The sequence below is a fragment of the Coturnix japonica genome, chromosome 1 (genome assembly GCF_054131305.1).
Source record: "Coturnix japonica strain WE chromosome 1, WE-NBRP24, whole genome shotgun sequence".
In the NCBI taxonomy this organism is placed as follows: Eukaryota; Metazoa; Chordata; class Aves; order Galliformes; family Phasianidae; genus Coturnix; species Coturnix japonica.
In genome coordinates, this window is record NC_140663.1 from 127,157,316 (window position 1) to 127,177,816 (window position 20,501).

Below are 20,501 nucleotides of genomic sequence, written 5' to 3' on the forward strand. Positions count from 1 at the left end.
TCAATTTTCCAATTCTAGAACGCTTTTCCAGCTGACTACAGAGTTATGTTGTTATACTGGAGGAATACTTACTCATAAGTGTGGGAAAAGATTGATTTTAGTTTATCATTGTTGTGTTAATTGTTAGATTGAGAACACTTGTTTGAAGGCTTTAGAATCATAGAATATTCTGACTTGGTAAGGACCCATGAAGATTGTTGGGTCCAATTCCTAACTCCACACAGGGCAACCTTTGAAGAGTCAAACCATTATCTAAGAACACTGTCAAATGCTTTTTGTGTGTCTAAATGAGAACACCTGATTTACCTCTCATCTTCTTTCTGAGAATGAGAGAAGGCAACCAGGCAAATAAATGTAGTGAAAAGCAGCTTGGGTGCAATTTATTTGGAGATTTTGGGAATTAGAATACCTACAAGTGGAGAAATTTGCATGAGAAGCTCTCAAGGTAGTAGATCTTAAATGAATATAGCCAGAACCACTTAATGCAGGAAAAGGAAATCACTAAGTTCTGTCTTTATAGGCTTTTTCTGTTTCTCAGCTCTTTGCTTCCTGAATTGCAGTACTTTCTGTGGTCAATATATATTATAGGTACTGCCTAGTTTAACAGCACGGCATGAAATGGATTTTCATCTACAATAAAAGTATGGGAATAGGAAGGTGACTTAAAAAATAAGCTGCATATATTACTGTGTATTTGTGTGTGTATATATATACACACACACTGACATACAGAGGATTCTCTTTTTTCAGTGCACAGAGATATTGTGTTAACTTGGTGTGCAAAGCTTTAACTGTTAAATTCTTTTTCACTTCAAGAATGAACAAGTTCTATAGCTATGAGAGAGAAATGAATAAAGAGCTTATATGGCATAATGAATAGACAGCTGATTTTTCTTGATTATTGTTATTTGCAGCCATCCTAGTAACAGGTTATTACGGTGGAGGAACTGAAGCTTGTAAGAGTACAATCAGTGAATGTAAGGGAATGGGTAATTTGGCATTTGTTTCTGTGTGAATTGCATCTGAGAATGGAGGTGGGAAGGTGAGTAGTTAAGGTGAAACTGACAATATTTCTAAGTGTCCCACTTTAAATATGGATTTAAAGCATATGTAAACAGAATTCGGGCAGTCATCCTGAGTCTACATGCTGTTTCCTTACCTTCTTCCTTACCAGTGACTCCCTATTACATTGCAGTATGTATGTGACCTTGAAGCACTGTGATTTTATATGGGAAACAATGAAGTGATTGCAGGGGATAATTTCTCACACCATGTACTGTTTAGGGTTCTGATTACATTCAGATTCAAAAGCCAAACACAACAGCTGCAGCATTAAATCACTGAAGTAGAGTCTCAGCTCCAGATTTTAGAAATCACTGCCACTGCTGGCATGTAGTGGTAGCTTTTTTTCTGGACTTCCACATTTGTTCATTAAGAATATGTAAAATAAGACCTGTAGTTTTAAAGCTGGAAGCATCTGTATGAATTTTGAATTGCTGCTCTCTTTTGTAATCTGCTGAAGAGGCATTCTGTGAGAAGGCACCAGCTGTCATAACATGCTTTTTATTAATTACCATCTGAACTTCACTGTGTTCCTGCACAGGATGGTCATTTGACTTGTTTTGTTTTCACAGCCTTTCCTAAGACTCCTATAGATACAAGTGCTCAGAATGATACAACTCATTACATTGTATGTTGCATCAAATTTACATAATGTCTGCCAGGACATCAGAGATGTCTCATGCTGTCCATTTGTGCAAGGAGTCCTTAGGATTTGCACATCTCATGTGTTATATTAGCAAAGAAACAAAACTGAGGGGTTTGAGTGATGTAGAGAAAAACTACTGAAAAGTTGTATGATATTCTCAGTTGTTTTTGGCAAATTGTAGAGGGCTGTGGTTGAATGCTGATATTGAAAAATAAAAGTAGTAAGTGTGGCGTGTATGCATCAACATAGTCTAGAAATACTATGAGAAAGGAGTGACTTTGCATATAGGTACAACAATGTTCTCCAAGCTTTTCACAACTCTTCACCATCTCTGTGATGTCTAAAAGGTGTTAATGGTATCAATAAACTAAAGTATGTTGATAGGATGAAATTTGCCATCCAGAAAACTCCACCTCAATCAGAGCATAGGATTGGTAATGAGCTAAAAATGACACATGTGAATATTAGAGATAACAAAGTGGGATTTTAAAGAAGATTTAGAAAAGCTCAGAAAAACATGATTATGTGGACTTTAAAAGTGCAAGAGTGGAGAAGAGGCGTGATTCTGCTTCTGTGAAACATGTGGAAGTTTGTTGTCAGCTGTGGGTGGGACTGAAAATCCTTCTGGAGGTGGTAGTTTGTTTGAACATAATTAAATATATGGAAATGCTGTAAGGGAACCATGAGAGCCAGTATGTCCATATGACCTGGAGCATGGGGTACATGGTGGGATTCTGTCTGGGGTGTTGAGGCAGGGCCTGTCACCAAGTGCCCATCCCACTGCCCCAGTCGGAAGCAGTGCAGCTGGGTGCACTGGGGGGCAGCCCCTGCCCCAGGTACTGAGGTGCCCTGAAGGTTGGAACACACCAAGGCTGGGGCTTTGGGCCATGTCTGGGCCCAGCTTGTTGGATCCCATAGCCAGGAAGGACAGGGCTTTGTAGAGCTGTAGTTCAGCTTTGCTGAGGCCTCAGTGGGGCAGGGCTGATGGCCTTGGTGCTCTCATGGGGTCCAGGTCCTAGATAAGGCTGGGGAGCCCTGGGGTTGAGCAGAGACAAGAAGGCCCTCAGGGCCACGACAGCTGTATGGAGTTCAATGTGCAATGTTGTTATTCAAATTGATTATAATATATACATAGCAGTAAGGAGCGTAGTACTGATTTTCAAGTGCAGTAATTGATTTTAGGCCTTGTCACGTCTTCATGAATTGGCATTCTGTCACTAATAATGATCTGAGAGAGAGTGAGAAGCTTGGAGAGGAATAAAAAAATCAAGAAAAATTAGGCTGATTGATAGGATATGTGAGTAGAAATCTGAGAGCTAGTCCAAATGGTAATGACAAATATTAATGACAGCACACAGAGACTTTGGGCTCCTACTTCATGGTTGCATTGGAACATACATGATCTTCAGGGGAACTGGACTGTGGCCATATTCATCTGCAAGGCATATGCAAGATTTAAGAATTTGGGAAGGAACTGGGTTAGAGTTGGTAAATTCAGCAAGATAAATATAAATGAAATCAAAGAAAAATGTACATTGGATTTAGATGATGGGGAATAAGTCTTTCACATAGTGATATTTACCAAAATACAATGCATGGTGTTTCTTAGTTGGAGCACTTAAGATGTTTATTAAAATTCATCCGTTGTGTATTGTTTGCTAATGTAAACACCCTCAGTTATAGTTGTCTGTATATTGAAAGTTTGGGGAAATATTATATTGAACACACCCTGTAGTGGATTTTGATGTGTCATGAATTGCACTGAAAAGAAAAAAAAATCAATCATTCTAGTCACTCTGTTTGAATTGAAGTGGTAACTGCTCCCTCCCCTGGAGGTGCAGTTATACCGGTAGGAAGGTACTTCTTGAAGTTCCGTGCATATATAAGGGTGGGGTCAGCCTCTTCTCTTGAGTCATTAGTGATAGGACTAGAGGGAATGGTTTCAAGCTGCAGAAGGGGAGATTCAGGCTGGACATTAGGAAATATTACTTCTCAGAAAAGGTGGTAAGGCACTGGAACGGACTGCCCAGGGAGGTGGTGGAGTCACCAACCCTGGGGGTGTTCAAGGGACATTTGGATGTTGTGTGAGGGGCATGGTTTACTGGGAGTTACTGGTAATAGGTGAATGGATGATGTTTTAGGTCTTTTCCAACCTTGGCGATTCTGTGATAAGGAGTGAATCAAGTTATATAATAAGGTGCTTACTTACGTTGGTATGCCTCTATGTTATGCCAAGATTTATATTTTCTGATTCAAAAATTCCTTTTTTTAAATCCTTTTCTACCACAAATTTTGCTGCATGCTCTTTGTGTCAGACTTAGGAATTGTGGCTGTGGAAGAAGCCAATTCAGCAAATAGATCCAAGAGACAGCAAAATCAACAGCTATGTTTAGTGTCAACTGAACTGATTCACTGCCCTGTTGCTGATGTGCTAATGCAAAGAAAGAAAAAAGAATATGCAAGCGTCTTGGAGCCACTGTGGCATAATTTTGACAGTAGCCTAAGGATGCATATGATACCAAATAACATTTGAAAAGTATCTTTCAAAAAGTTTAAAATTAAGCTAAATTGAGGTTGCCATTAATTACTTTCCTTTGTGTCCTCTGCTACTGTTCTGTCATTTTGTGCTACTCCTTTATGCTTGTCTTGTGTTTGGGGCACTGAATCAGATAGAAGCTGCGTTTCATAAGGTTAGCATACAGCTGGCTTACCTCTTCATACCAGCTCATGGCAGATGGACAAAGTCAAAAGTAGGGGTGCATGAAATGAATCATAAACACGAGTGAAGCAACTTGCATTTTGATGACATATATGCTGTCACAGATTATGTCCTGTGGAAAGGGATGCCTGAGAAGAGTATGCCAAGTGGTAAGATATTCCTGGAATCAGGCATTTCCATCACAGTTCTGGCCACTCATAAGCTGCATTTGTGACTGTTTTGTATTAATGTGTATTTAAGTAATATCCCTAGTTTGTTCTGGTTGAAGTTTGCTTACTTGTGCACACCCTGGAAATAGCACTATATACGTACAAAATTTAACAGTCAGTGGTCTACAGCTGGTAATTAGTACCATTTAGCAGCTGCTAAGCAGGATAATAGCCTGTTATCCTTGAAGATCTCTAATAGGAGTCTTAATGACTTGCTTACACTGCTTCTAAACCAGCTGGCATAAACTTGCTGTGCATGGTGTGAGAGTTAACAGAGGGACTGAGTATCACTTTATGTGGAATTCCAGTCAAGGGTAATTTGATTTATGCCAATTAAGTAATTCTGGTATAGGATCAACAGACATGATAAAATAGAGGCAGCGTACAGTCTATTCAGCAGAAAAAAATAGTGTTGTATGCAAATTCTTCAACTTCCAGTGTTACATTAGGGAAAAACATGGGATGGCAATTGTTTTCAAATGAGCCTACTGCCCGCAGAATGAATTATTTTGCTGATGTGCGTTTTGGCATATTGTATATAATAACTGCAGAACTGGAGACTTGAATACTCTGAAATAAATTTAACATACTGTAAAATATTGTAAGGCTCTGAAACTTATTCAGTTCTACAAACATTTGAGTGTACAGTTGGATGTCTCTGTGTACCTTACTAACAAAAATTCAGAATTCAGTCAGGTCCATGCTGCCAGCCCTTGATGACGTATTTAATTTGGCCTGGGAAATAGCTATGCTGACAAACCTCCTGCTGTACTATCAACTATGATGATAGAAGCAATTTTTTTAGCTAAGCATGTGTTATTTTGTGAGGTGATTTGCAGAAGTTCTGGTTGCACTGAGGTGAAATCGCAGCTCTATAAACTAGTGAGACCTTACCACAGCAGTTTTCTCTTTTGACCTGACCAGAGCTCTTGCTCTGGAAAAGTTGATTAAGAAACAGAGGCAAAACCAAAGGGTGACCACCACTGCATAGAGCCTTGAGATGTGCTGCTTTAGAAATATCTTTGGTACGTAAAACTGACTATTTAATTGGCTAGAATTGGCTACTTCCAGTCTTCTCTAAATTACTGTGGTCTCTGTTTTTCTGTTTCTATCTAGTCATGAGCATTCTGTTTGAAAATGTAACTATAGGACATGTAGGAAATGAATATTGTGGAGTGAAAAAAGAAAGAAAATAAATATACTGCTACAAAACAAACAAACAAAACAAACAAACAAACAAAAAACGCAGGTATATAAAAAAGCAGGTAATGTGATCCACTAGTTTTTAATATTGTTCCTCTGAATTGATCCTAGTCCAAAGTGCTTTTCCATGTGAATATCTGTTTTTATAGAGTCCTCAAAACAAAGGTGTTTTACCGGCAGTGCCACCACTCAGCTAGTGGCATATCATATCTGACTGCTGCTCATAATCACATTTTTGTAAGGAGATTAATTAGTAATTAATGTGCTTGAGCATATAAGCTATTTGATTTCTGGTTTTAAATATTTTCCAGTGGATGCAAGAGCTGGATGAAGTTTTGCATATATAAAATGAAACAGAAAAGGTGGGATTTGCTTGAAGAAATGTTCTATTTTGCTGAATAAAAGTTCAGTTGAGCTCCAGTGCAGGGATTGAGTTCCAGGAGTTCTTCAGAAAATGAGAAGAAAGATGAGGTTTAAACAAATTTGACAGATGTTGCTGGAAATACTTCAAGGATGGAAAAAGCAGTAGGATTATGAAAGAGTTTTTTTAAAGGGACATTAAGAGAAGGATTTTTCTGAGTAAGTGGTGTGACCAATGAATGGGGCTTCATTTGAAAGCATCAGCTGTCTCACTAGTTACGTGGTTAAAGTTTTGCTACTGCAAATGTGTTTGTTAGGAAAACAAGCCAAATTAAAAGAATGATGGAATCTACACGTAATACTTCTTGAATTTTGAATTTTCATTTTATCCTCATCATGGGAAAGGTGATCATTGTTCTAAGATGACATTTACTAAAAATTTATGACATCTTAATTGATTTCATTTGCTGTTCTGATTAGGACTAACATAACAGAGATTGGTGTTCATCTGTACATCTCAAGTGCAGCTGAGCTGTCTAACAGGTTCCTCATAATTATCTTCACTTCAAGCTGAAAGTGCAACATGACTGGAATAAGGAAAGCATATTAGGGAGGAATGAAGAAGGCAAGAATTCTAAGCGGTGCACCTTTGCAGGGCTTAAGATGCAATTGTTGGATAAGCAATGTGATTATGGAGTGGCTACCGGACAAAATAGGGCACTTTGTTAATTGAAGGTAAAAATATACTGTTCTTCTTGGTTCAATGCCATTTCTGTTATCCAGTTACACAGTTTCATGGTTGATTTATGCCAGAACTACTTTTGACCTTTGCTGAAAGTGGTGGTTGCTGTTCATATTTGTTCGTAGCCATTCCAAGCCATTCCCAAATAATTTATCTAGCTGAAAAGTAGTCTTTGTCTTGTGCCAGCACAAGGGAAATGTCAGAAACATTCAGCCTGAGGCAGCAGGTGAATAGAAAGTTCCATTTCAGCAACATCATGGTCTTAGTTGTACACAGTAAGTCATATTTCTTCACATAATGAACAAGTAAAGCCTTCCAGCTAGAGGTATGTATCCCTGTTAAGCTGAGAACAGAAATAAGTGCTAACAGGAGCAAAGTTTACACTAGGTAGCTGCTAGTCCCAGAGGAAAGACTATTAGAAACATCTACTAGTAATCTATATTCAATACAGGAGAAAGTAAGTTTTACATTTACTGAATATTTCTTTTTCTGTCTTTCCTATTAAAAATAAAACTGGTTTACCCAGATCTAAAGTTTGCATTTCCACTGGTCACTAGTGAGCTGTTGGTAGCCCCGGGGCCTTGGGAATCGTGCACAAGGCTCTGCTGTTACTTGAGACTTGTACTCCTTTACTTTCTAACATGTAAGGTTACAGATGTTTCTACATAGTGTAATAGCTAGTAGCTAGGTGCTATTAATAATAGCCCAGCATAAGTACTACTTATTCCTATGTATAACAAAATTATTAACACTTACTGCCCAGTTCTTTAAACCAAATTAAAACATTAGCTAATTGGCACTGGTCATTAGACAATTGTTGTAGCAGCTAAAAAAAGCTAAAAATGAAAATGCCAAAGCAAGCCCAGATAAAGTAAGCCTTACAGCCCTAGCCCCTCGTGGAAGGTATTACAAGGCCTGTGACTGGTAACTAGACTGTAGGGCTGCATAGGAAACTGTAATTCAGTAGACACAGTCAATGAATTGTGGAAAGCTATTCAGGTCAGTGAAATAATTTAGTTAACACTGTAACATGAGACTGACTTCATCACTTCAGTGCTTTTTAAAAACGTTTATTAGATAGTATGGTTTATGAATGCTTGTATCAGTTCTTCTTTAATTTGCTGATAATTTTGCATGTTGGATATGAAAGATTTTAGAAGAATGGATGGACATCTCTAAGTATACAAAGGAGGAGTTTGAGAGTTTACTAAAAATGTTATTATAAATTTTTATTTTCAGCTTCCTGTCTTATGGCCTATTTTCAGTCCCTTCTCTTTCCTGGAGATTTCTCTTCCATGGAAGAATACACATCAGACTAGCTTTGAAAGAAATCCTTTGAAAACTGTCTTAAAATTTGCACTAATTAAGGGAGATGCAGCATTTCTAGAATATAGTTGTGTATGACTTGTCCTCATTAGGGAACGTTTTCCCCCAAATGGCAGTAGTTCTATCAAAAGGAAAAGCTGAACATAAAATTGAAGAATTTACTGTTGACTAGTATAGCCTTCAGTGGAAGACATAAGTGAATTGCATGGTTGGCATGGGAGTTTTGCTTCTGTGATCTTTTCATTGTTTTTTATTATATATATATTATATATATATTATTTATTGTTTTTTATTACATTTTGCAGAGAAGGGTAGAATTCAAGAAAAGAGGAATATATTTTTACTTGCCTTTATATGCAGAGGAATGTTTCATTTAGTCCTAATCCAGAGCAAAGACTCTTGCACAGTTGAGAGTTCACGTATCTTCCTAAGAACTCTCTGTGATGTGAATTTCCCGAAGCACTGAATAAACTGCAGAGTAATGAGGAAAAAATAATTTAGACAAATAAAAGAATTGCTGAGCTTTTATCTACTTACTCTGGTTTCTTTGAATATGACTTGTTCATTTCCTTGTGGTCATAATTAATATTCTACTTCAAGCTTGCAGTTTTATATTGTTTCTTTGTGATGTAATCTTGTTACATATTTCTTCTTGGGGGGGAGGAAGCAGGGCGAAGACATGTATTGTTATGAATTTTAATTTCAGATCTAGAAATGATTTGTCATTTCCTTGCTTTCAGAAGCAGTGTTACTGAATGGGTTTTGGAAAGATGTTCCTTCCTTCTGCATAACTGTTCTATAAGCACTAAGACTTTGGGAGGCTTGATGAAGGGAAATCTTTCATCATACAGAATCAGTGTTTTATGTCCTGCTCGAGAAAAGGTGTAACATACAGACATTGACAATATTGTCTCATGAAAATGATACAGTTGCACACATTTTTAAGGAGTTAGGAAGAGTCTTAACTGGTTTAAACCTGAGGTGGAGGAAGCATCTCCTTATATGGTCATCGATTTAGATATTAAAAGAAGGGAGGAACTTAGTTCTGTGCTTTTATTGTTGATGGACTCTGTCTGGAGGAGGACACTTGTGTACATTAGAACTGAATTTCTAGGCCTGAGGGCAAAAAGAAATACATTGTTTTTTGTCATTCATCCATTCTTTTTCTTGAGGTTATGAAAATACGTATGTATTTCTCCACCCTCCTTCTCTCCTTTGGTACTTTTCATCTTGCTTGGCAGTTGCTTTATTTCAGGTTACTTAATGTTCCACTTCTGCTTTTAATGGATAAACTAGAGACTACGGGAGCTTCTAATTGTAGTTAGCTTTCAAAGTGGCATTTGCCAGAACATCTAGTCTTTCAGGGTTATATAAATGAACCAAACCAAAACCTTGGGTGAGATGAAATGGGCACATGGAGCTACTCATAAATTGTGAATTTATACAGTGGTTTGGATTGATGTTTGATTTTCAAAGTTTAAACATGAGCAGAAAATTTAATGGATTTGCATAACCAATGTAAATATTTGCTCACTATATACCACTGTGCTTACTGTGTGTGGAGCAGTTAGTAATGATAATGCCAAACCTTTTCTAGTCCCATGAATTTTACAGGCTTGCAACCATTTATCCAGATTTCCTTTCTTGGGCAGCATATGTCTAGGACACACGATAAGAAATAACTTAGCATTTTCCAAAGACAGTACTTGTGAAAATCTACAGTGTATGAGAAGAAAGCTGATTCCTTTCAAATAGGTCAACCAAATGTTTAAATGCAGTAAGTACATTTAGGGCAGTGAAAATGGAATTAAGATACTCTCAAGATAAAGAAAACACATAAAATGCATGGGTAAGGAGGAGATGGTGCACATTATGTACATTATTTGAGGTCTTTGACATGGTTCCCCACTACATCCTTATCTCTAAATTGGAGAGAGATGAGTTTTGAAGGCTGGACTATTTGGTGGATAAAAAATTGCTTGGATAGTCATAGTTAGAGAGTTGTCGTCAATAGGTCTGTGTCCAAGTGGAGGCAGTGATGAATTGTGTCTCCCAGGAGTCTGTCCTGGGACCGATGCTCTTCAATATCCATTATCAACAAATAACATGAACACTGGGAAGCTGAGTGGTGTAGCTGACACAATTAGAGTTTGTCCAGAGATACTTGGATGAACTTAGAAAGTGAGCACATGAGGATCCAATGAGGTTCAACCAGCCAAATGCAGCCAAATGCCTGGTTGGCAACCCTGCCCACAGCAGGGATTGTGTCTAGATCTTTAGATCTAGAACTTTAAGTGCCCTTCCAACCCAAGCCATTCTATGTTGGTTTTCTTGACAGACTCTTAGGAGCTGGAACAGCTGTGAGACAAATTTATGGCTCTCCTGTAGGACAGAAATTGCAGTGGCTCAGAGGTTTGGGGTATCAAGGTCTTTAGAATGTTTTGTGGACCTTTGTACAACTCCATCCAGGAATCTTAAATAGGAATAAAACCCAGAATTTCCAGATGATGGGGACAAAATGAGCTGTGTTCCTATTGATGGGCCATTATTGGAAGTTACTTTCATGGCTGGAGGCTTTTTAAAAGGGTTTTTCTTACCAGTTCAGTGAAGAAGGGACTGCAGTGCCGGGTTTAGCTCCCCTGAGGGTGTCTGACAGTGTAACTTCTCTGTTCTGCTCTAGGAATGAGCACTGGTGCCTTGAGTTATTCAGTGCTTAAATTCCAAGTGAAAAGACTATAAAGGCAGTGAAGACCATTGGGAAAAAGTGCTGAATTTTTACCCTTGAGTGGGCACTGATAAACATGGTTGTTTTTCTGCTTGCTTTTTAAGCTTGTGTTCATTTCAAAAGGGAGACTGATAGATGTAACTGGGAGTGAGGCTGAACTGTGAATATTATTTTAAGAATTATCCTGCATATGTAATCTGACAATGCACTGTAAAGGTTAAATTGAGTGCTGATCAGATGATTTAGCTATGGTTTGCTGATTAGTGTTGAGTGATACAACTTATGAATGCTGTTTAGAATTATTTACTGAAAAAGCCAACAAGTCTTATGGGAACTCTTCAAAATCAAATAAAACTGATAGACTGCAATTTTGCTCCTAAGGTGATTGTGACCTTGAGTAAGAGTCTCTTTCCTCCCCTCTCCTATGTACAGAGCTAACATGCTCATCATCTGTCCTTTTGAGCAGCCCTTGATACTGTTCATATTTAACAGCGTTATTAAAGCTTCTTTGCTTCCAGGCCTAGCCATTAAAATAGATGAGATGGGAGATGCTGACATGATAGTTTTGCAAATGTTATTTCAGCAGTTTGCATATATTATTAAATCTGTTAATGAAGATGGGGAAGAATCAGGTAATTAGCAGCTCGGAATTGGCTGTATTGCTGCATTAACTCTTGTTCCTCTTTACTTTGATATTTCAGTGCTGCGGCTGTTGAAGGATGGTGCTGACCCTCATATGCTTGTTTCCTCAGGAGGTTCTTTGCTCCATCTGGTAAGAGTGATTGAATATTAGTGTTAGTAACTGTGGATAAATACAGTGGGATACTAAGTAGCAGATTGGGAATATTAGCAAGAAGAATTTCTTAGCAATACTTTTTTTATCTACACTGGCCTCCATGGTCATTATGAAGGCATCCAGCTATGCATGTGAAATAAATGGTCAAATTGCTTATCAAAGGGTGGATCATATTAAAGGAATGGTAACTAACTTAACTAAAATGAAATGTTTTATTTATAGATTTTCTGCACAATAAGAACAAAAGGAAAAACTGTTTGATTTTGAAGATAGAATTGTGTGGTTCAAATATTCATTGTTCCTATATGAAGAGTGCCGTGATATAACATTTTCCTTCTGTTTTTGTGCATATTTTCTTACACTAATTTTTTACTCATAGATATCTAACACAGTCTTCATCTAGTTTATCAGTATTTACATTGCTCAGAGATATGATTTAGCAGAGGATTGTTAGAGTTAGGGTACTGTGGTTAGGCTGTGGTTGGACTTGATGACCTTCAAGGTCTTTTCCAACCTGGGTAATTCTATGATTCTATCATTCTATGATTAAGTAGAAGGTAGAAGGAAAACTGCTCATATGCAATGACCAAAAGAGAAGGAAGATGTCAGGGCATGTAGGAGAAAGACTACCATACAGCAAAGACTGCAGATACTGAAGCTATTGGCAAAGATTCAGTGCAGTGGAAGCCCTTTAGAAATTGTTTTGCTCGACAGTAGCTTGAAAATGTGGTTGGTATGAGATTATGTTGATCTGTATTATAAAATCTCTTATCTCTGAGTTGTTAAAACTTGAACATTAACAACTCAACGTAAGTTGTACTAGTGACATTATGGATGCTAATGTTGAAATGAAACTATCAGTTTCTGGAGCGGTCAGTTACATAGCTGCCATGGAGTTCTCTAGATAAATCTAGATACTAGAGGAGATACAGTACATCAGAGTTTAATTTCTGTTGAATAATTTGTTAGTGTATTTGAAAATTGTTTCATGAATTACTGCTTTTTAACCTCCAAGAGTTTAATTTTCATCTGTATCTGTATTTATGAACCCAGTATTATATACAATTCCTACAGTCAACAAGGTACCTCAGCTATGTCTTGATTGCACAATGGCACTCATCTGGGCACTTTTACTTCTTCCCCTTTTCCTCCAGTGTCCTAGCTTTCATGTCATATTAATGCAGATGAGCAAACTGGATGCCATGGTGTGGTTCTACATGTGATATTAGATGTGACAGAATAATTATTTCATACTCACTTGCAAATTAGCATCTTGATCTTCTTCTTATGTCAAGTGACCCACATGGTGGATGAGGGGAAAGCTGTTAACTTAGTCTAAATTAACTTCAGCAAAGTCTTTGACATAGTGCCACAGTATTCTCCTGGAGAAGCTGGCAATCTGTGGCTTGGACAGATAGAAACTTTTCTGATTAAAGAATTGACTGGATGACCGGGACCAGACAGTGGTGGTGAATGGAGTTAAATCCATTAAATCCAATTGGTGAGCGACCGGTCACAAATGATGTTCCCCAAAGTCAGTACTGGGGCCTATCCTGTTCACTGTCTTTATTGATGACCTGCATGAGGGCACTGAGTGCACCCTCAGTAAGTTTGCAGGTGACACCAAGCTGGGAGAAAGTATTGATCTGCTTGGGAGTAATGGCCCTTCAGAGGGATTTGAACAGACTGAATTGCTGGGCTGAGGCCAGTGGGATGAAGTTCAAGTCCAAGTGCCAGGTTCTGCGCTTTAGTCACAACAACCCCCATCAACGCAACAGGCTTGGGGCAGAGTGGCTGGAAGGCTATGTAGAGGAAATGGGCATGGAGGTATTGGTTGATACTCAGACAAACATGAGCCAGCAGGGTGCCCAGGTGGCCAAGAAGACCAATGGCATCCTGGCTTGTATCAGAATTAGTGTTGCCACTCCTTCCCAAGGAGGAGGGAAGTGATCATCTTTCTGTACTCGATATGGATGAGACTACATCTCTAGTATTGTGTTCAGTTTTGGGCCCTTCACTATAAGAAAGACACTGAGGCCCTGGAATGTGTTCAGAGAAGGGCAAAGAAGCTGCTGAGGGCGCTGGAGCACAAGCGTTATAAAGAGAGGCTGAGGGAGCTGGGACTACTTAGTCAGGAGAAGAGAAGGCTCGGGTACAACTACCTGAAGGGAGGCTGTGGTGAACTGGGGGTTGGACTCTTCTCCCATGTAAGTAGTGATTAGGATTAGGGGGAATGGCAGGGGAGATTCAGGTTGGTTGTTAGCAAATACTTCTCCAAGAGAGTGGTCAGAAACTGGAGCAGGCTGCCTAGGTCATCTGTCACTGTAGAGTCACTGTCCCTGTAGGTGTTCAAGAAACATTTAGATGTCATGCTGAGGGATATGGTTTAGTGGGAAATATTGGTGATAGGTGGATGGTTTGACTGGATGATCTTAGAGGTCTTTTCCAACCTTGGCGATTCTAAAATTCTGTGAATTTTTTTGCAAATTTCACTGTATTTGTGCACTTACTGTATATGTGTGATTTCCTGGGCAAGGAAGTGTTACACAGCTGTAAATATTGGATGAGGCATAGATATTAAGGATGGTATTCAAAGCATCCAACTACCTAATATAGAAACTTAGGCTCCTTGTAGCTTCTGTAGCGAAGAAAGATGATTCCTTCTCTAGTTACTGAGCTCATATGCAAGGCCAGAGTCAGGATGTTACCTTAGGTGCTCTAATTGTCCTTAAGTATCATCCATAAACACATGTGGTCAGAGATATGGCCAAAAGAATTAACTGAAAACAGTGCCTATGCTAATTTAATCTTCTTTGCAAAAAAATTATCTCTGTCCTCAAAATGAAACGAAGTGTACAAACACACATGCTTGCATGCATGCATACACCCACACTACCCCAAGGATGCCTGTGGTGTGTAGCATATGTGTTTGTCAGAGAGACTTGAACAGGAATTGCTAAGGGTGGTGCACTGAAGTATAGAGAGGTGTGTATTACTGCTACAAACTGCATAAAAGGCAGAAGTTAGTGTATTTGTGGATGTCTGTGTGTGAGTGTGCATATACTTGCAACCTACTGCTTATGATGCATTCATTCAGTTCTTGTGCATTAATTCTCAAGGACAGTATTGAATGAATAGAAAGCTCATTTTCACTGCATCTTTCAGCGGATTTTATTTAGTGCTTTTTCACAGGGAATAAGGGATTCCATGAGTCGTACATATGCGAGTTGGTGTCTCTGCAGAACTATTTCTATAGATTCATCAGCTGTTGTCTACGAATATATCATCTGTTAAATTTAAATAGAGAAAAAAATATGCAATAGATTCAATTATACACGGAGTATAATGCTATCCCTAATCTTCTCTTTCTTCTAGTGTGCTCGCTACGATAATGCATTTGCTGCAGAAATTCTGATTGACAGAGGAGTGAATGTAAATCATCAAGATGAGGATTTTTGGACATCAATGCATGTAGCCTGTGCATGTGATAATCCTGATATTGTCCTGCTGCTGCTGCTAGTAAGTAAAACAGTCCAGTGCATTGTGTGCTTGAAAAGGAAACAGAACGTAGCACTATGCAGTTTGAAACTGCTGTGTGAAAGCACTATATTGTTAATCACATCAGTGAAAGCTATATTGTATATGTTTATTTTTTGACGTTGTTTTTGTGCTTAGGATTTTTAGAACACACATAGCAAGGCATTTTCAAGTCTTTAATAAGAATACATTATGAATGTATGTCATGACATGTCTCCTCTGTCTCTTCCCTGTAGTCAGGAGCTTATATCTCTGATAAGCACTCAGTCCCAAATGGGATACTCAGATAATTTTTCTTTTATCCTTGTCACTTTCTGTTAAGGGTTGTGTTGGCAGACAATCTTATCAGAACCTCCTTCTTAAAAGCAAATATTCACTCAATTACACTCAGTATTCATGAAGAAGTATTTGCAGACATGACCAAAATGAAGCCAACTTAATATTTGTCTAATCAACTTTGACTTTTTGAAGCTATATATACCCAGTGTAGTGATAGATACAACATTCAGCCTCTGTAGAGAACAACTTTGTTCTTGTGCTTCTGTTAGTGGGACTGCAGCCTTTAGTTTTAGTGCAAGATATTAAAGCAACTTTGTCCCATTTAATTTCCTATTGCTTTTTAAAGCAGTAGTGCATAAACAATTCATAGTCTGACATAGTTTTCTAATCTATTTGCATCAATTTAAAATTTGTATATATATATATTTTAATTGGTCATTGCAAATAGACCAGCATTTCTTTGTATATTATAATGATATTTCATTGTTACGGGTAAAATTAAGGGAGAAATATTTTTGAAAGACTGTGTCCTTGGTAATAATTGTCATGGAATCACTTTGGGAAATTGTTTATTCCAACCCTTCTGCTTAGAGCAGGGCCAGCCACAGCAGCTTGCCTAGGACCGTGTCCAGTCAGATACTGAATGTCTGGAAGGATGAGAAGTATAGAACAAATCTGGGCAACCCACTCCTATGTTTGACCACCTGCATTGAAAAAAAGCCTTTTCTTAGGCTTAAACTTTCTTCTCCATATTTTGATTTGTGCCTATTGCCTCCTGGCCTGTTCACTAAGCACTACTAAGAAAAGCTTGGCTCCATCTTCTCTACTCCCTCAGTCAAGTATCTATATAAACTGATATGATTCCCCTGAGCCTTCTCAAGGCTGAAGAGTCCCAGCTTCACCTTGTATGACATGCTCCAGTCCTTTCATCATTATTATGGCTTTTTGCAAGGATCTCCCCAGGTTGTTCGCATCTTGCTTGTACCAGGGAATCTGCCTTATCAGTTTTGAGCTTCCACCAGTGCCCTGGCCAGCTGGTAGTGCAGTTCAGGAAATCTATGTCTGCAAGAGCTAATATTGGCTAGTGTTCAACTTGTCCACCAGGACCCTAATCTCAGCAGTACTTTGTGTGGAAAGCTGTCTAGTTAGACATAAGTAGCTGGCTAAGATTGTCTTGTAGGGGAGTATCTGTCTGCATGAAAGTTATAGCTGGGAGCACTGTTCTGCAACTGTATGCGTGTACTGGCTCAGTGATATAAGTCAAAGCTATCATATTGAGTTGCACTTTGCTGAATATATGAGAATGCTGGGTGTCCAGCTCAATGAGCTTGCCTGGGCCACCCAGAGTGAAGTGGAATTGTCTTGCATTGTCACACTGGAATACTGGCAGGAAGATTGAACCTATACTGTCATACCACCACCATCTGCCTCTGATGTCATGGGCCAACATAATGAAACAGGAGGCACTGCTTTTGGAACAGCTCTTATTAAATATATAATAATGTATATGAAATATCAAAGCATATTTTAATTTCAATTATTTTTTTTTTAAATTAAAACATATAAGAAGTGAGCAGTAAAAACAGAAAGCTGGTGGGATATTTGATCTTGTTTTAGTGAAAGTAACACACTGGTTGAGTTTGACAGTGGTGGTTGCAGTTAATGAGCTCTCAAAGTGTTCATTAGAGATTTTTGATGAAACTTTATTTACCCTCTGCTTCATCCTTGAGAATATTTGTTCACAAATGTACATACTGCCAAAAGTGATGACACAAATAAGGCATGACTTTGGAATGAAGGATATTTCTCTTTGGTAAGAGAGGGCTTACAGATGTCTGATGAAGAGACACGATCAGATTTTTGATTGCAACTGTATACATTCCATCTGAAAATTTACAGGCAATGCATTTACAACTAAAAATGGAATTGCAAATAAACAAAAAGAAATGATGATTTTTTTGGCAATCTTGAAACCTGTCCTCCAGTTCCTTTGTCACAGTGGAAAGCATAGCTGTATATTTTTGCTGCTCATGGGACTGTGCTTAGCTAATATATCAAAATCCGAACACTTCTTTGCCATAAAGAGTTGGCTCTGCACTGTGCCCCATGTGCTGATTTTCAGCATAGATGGGGTTAATAGCACACTGATGTTAGATTGGTGATGAGGGGCCAGACCCGCTCAATGTGGGAGAGCTGCAGCCATGATAGTGTGGTGCAGCGGGTGACCACAGTGTAAGGTGTGCTGGGCTGTGGGTTGGACATGCCTAGAATTGTCAATTTGTCACCACAAGCAAACAGTCTTCAGCAGTAGTGAGGATAATCTTCAGATTTACTTAATCATAGTGAATTATAGTAATATGATTTTACTTTTCTAACTCTAAAATAATGCCATATATCTGATAAATGCCATGTATCTGAAAAAAGTACTGTGCTTGCTGACTGACCTTCTTTAAATGACCTGGGCTTCAGTGAAACCATCGTTTGGAACTTGGCGTTACTTTCACACTGTTCTATGATTGCTTTCTCCAGTCTGTACTTTTGCTTTTAACACTGAGCTACATCAGATCTTACCTTGTAATCTCTTAGGCTTCTGATGGCCTCTGAGACTGCACCTGCTCTAGAAAACTAAGATATGTCCAGGAATATTCCTGGACTGTGATAATCTGTACTAGTAAACTTCTAGAAAGGCCTCTGGCATGAATTTGGCATGTGTCTTTTAGTTTCCTTATCCAATGGTACATTTTGTATCCAGCTCTTGTAGAGGCTGAGAGACTTTACTGGACTAAGTGAGGTCTGTCCCATTCCAGCTGGCTGCAATGCTTAGAATTTTCTCAGGTACGTTTTTTTTTTTTTTTTTTTTCCCAACAGTAGAATTGCAGCCTTTGTCATATTTGGCTTTGGAATGTCCATTTCTTCAGCTTTTCTATTAGAAATGTAATGTATTCTTTGAATTCTACCTGTTCTTCTAATTTGAATGTTGTTTCACCTGTTTATTATAAGTGGTCTTCTCCAGGTGTCTTCTAATAACTTGGAATAAATAAATCATCTTATGTATTAAAGTCTTGGTAAGCAGAGTTACATCCATATGCGTTTTTACATTTAGTATTGGAGACAATACAAGGAGAAACTGCCAGAAACTGGAGTGTAGGAAGTTCTTCACGAATGTGTGCAAAAACTTCTTTACGGTGAGGGTGATGGAGCACTGGAACAAGCTGCCCAGGGGGGTTGTAGAGTCTTGTTCTCTGGAGATATTCAAGACCTGCCTGAATGCCTACCTGTGTGACCTGGTGTAGAGAACCTGCTTTTGCAGGGGGGTTGGACTCAATGATCTCTGGAGGTCCCTTCCAACCCCTGTGATTCTGTGATTCTGTGATTCTCTATTTTATTTGCAAAACTTTAAATAAATTTGCCTACATTCTAGGTAGTAAGCATTTTTAAGGCATACATTCCTTGACCAGATAAATAATAATACCTTTATACTCCATTCTGGAGTGTTTAATAATGAATAGGGTACTGTGGAGAGAAAGGAAATTATTCTTAGGTAAGCAGTAGTTTTTGAACCGTGACATTAATTCTATCTTTAATAATGTTTGACAAAGTGAAAATGGAAATTGAGGTTGGAGGCAAGTATTTTTCACAACCTTGAACTGTCTTTGTGTGAACATTTGATATTAGAAATTACTTGGCCTTGAGGTTGGAGTGTTTCATGGGCCATGTCTAATGCGTAGCATGAGCCTGGATAATACTAATATGAGCCACAGGCAGCTTCTATTATGTCACAGATTTTAGCTGAAAGAATAAATAACACTTCATGTACCCTCATGAATTACTTTAAGATAAATATTTCTTCTAGGTTGACTTTATAACCTAGACAGTGCTCTATTATCTGTTTTAAAGATGTGAACCAAAAAATAACAGCATGGTCTTTCAAGTGGGACCTGAGCAAATTCCTACCAAACGGTTATAGAGACTAGTGGAGGTTTCCTTAGTGTGGATTTCAAAATGTTTCCTGAAGGGAAAATAGAAAAGACGGAATATAGAGTGTATAGATCTGAGAAGTCTATCCAAGAAGACTTAATTAAGCATACCTAGTTTCTGATTATGTTGCGCTTCTGGTGGTCTTCGTGTTGTCTGGCTCAGCCAAGATAGTAATTTATCTGTTGCTCATCAGCTTATTTGTGGTAACCTGCTGTTTGTGTCCTCTGGTAGATAGGAAAGACAAAGCTTATTAGCCGAATTGCCTCTCCCTGAAAGCTAGGAAGGGCTGTGGATGTTATGTCATGTGTTAATGTGCTGTCATTTCCTACTGAATGCCTACTGGAATTGTAGGCAGTTTTGGGAATTCGTGCTGAATGGAATACTTAAGCAATTTCCATCTGCACTTTTTACCCCAGGTAGTATAGCTTTCCATGGGACATATTTAAGTCTTCTCCACTTCGTAGCTGTCAGCAAGGGAGGGCATTGGGCAGTTCAGCCAGGAAATATATCCCATTTTGCCCACCACCAAAGAACTTGCCCTGGGGCAGCTGCTAGCACACAGGGAAATGAAGAGACCAAAGGTTATCTTTGGAGGTCTGGTTGCCATACATGCAAATGAAATGGGAAAGGTCAGATTCATCAATCACTGCCTAGCTGCATTAGTACTGGGGTTTCCCTTGGGTGAGCGGACTTTTTTGTGGATGTTGTGTGCATCAGCCTTCTTTAGCAGCTTGAAGGGAGTGATCAAGTGACTTTCACTTAAGAAGAAAGATGCATAAGCTTTTATACATTTCTGCTTAAATGAAGTCTAAAAGATGGCATGAAAAGTAACAAGATGTTATCTGCTGTCTTCCTGTGTTGTCTTGTGAAATCTCAGGACAGGGCATGCTGACACCAGATCTGTAAGGTTGGGGCGCTT

At 38.6% G+C, this 20,501-nt stretch overlaps 1 protein-coding gene across 7 annotated transcripts in view; it reads left to right on the forward strand.

Annotated features, from left to right (window-relative positions):
* Window positions 1-20,501, forward strand: part of MYO16 (myosin XVI) — a 329,444-nt gene that overhangs the window by 96,444 nt on the left and 212,499 nt on the right. For all 7 annotated transcript variants that reach the window (XM_085552537.1, XM_085552506.1, XM_085552526.1 and 4 more), the window contains 2 exons: window positions 11,694-11,764; window positions 15,164-15,307. In XM_085552537.1, the coding sequence (XP_085408663.1) occupies window positions 11,694-11,764; window positions 15,164-15,307 (215 nt within the window). The remainder of the gene's footprint in view (window positions 1-11,693; window positions 11,765-15,163; window positions 15,308-20,501) is intronic.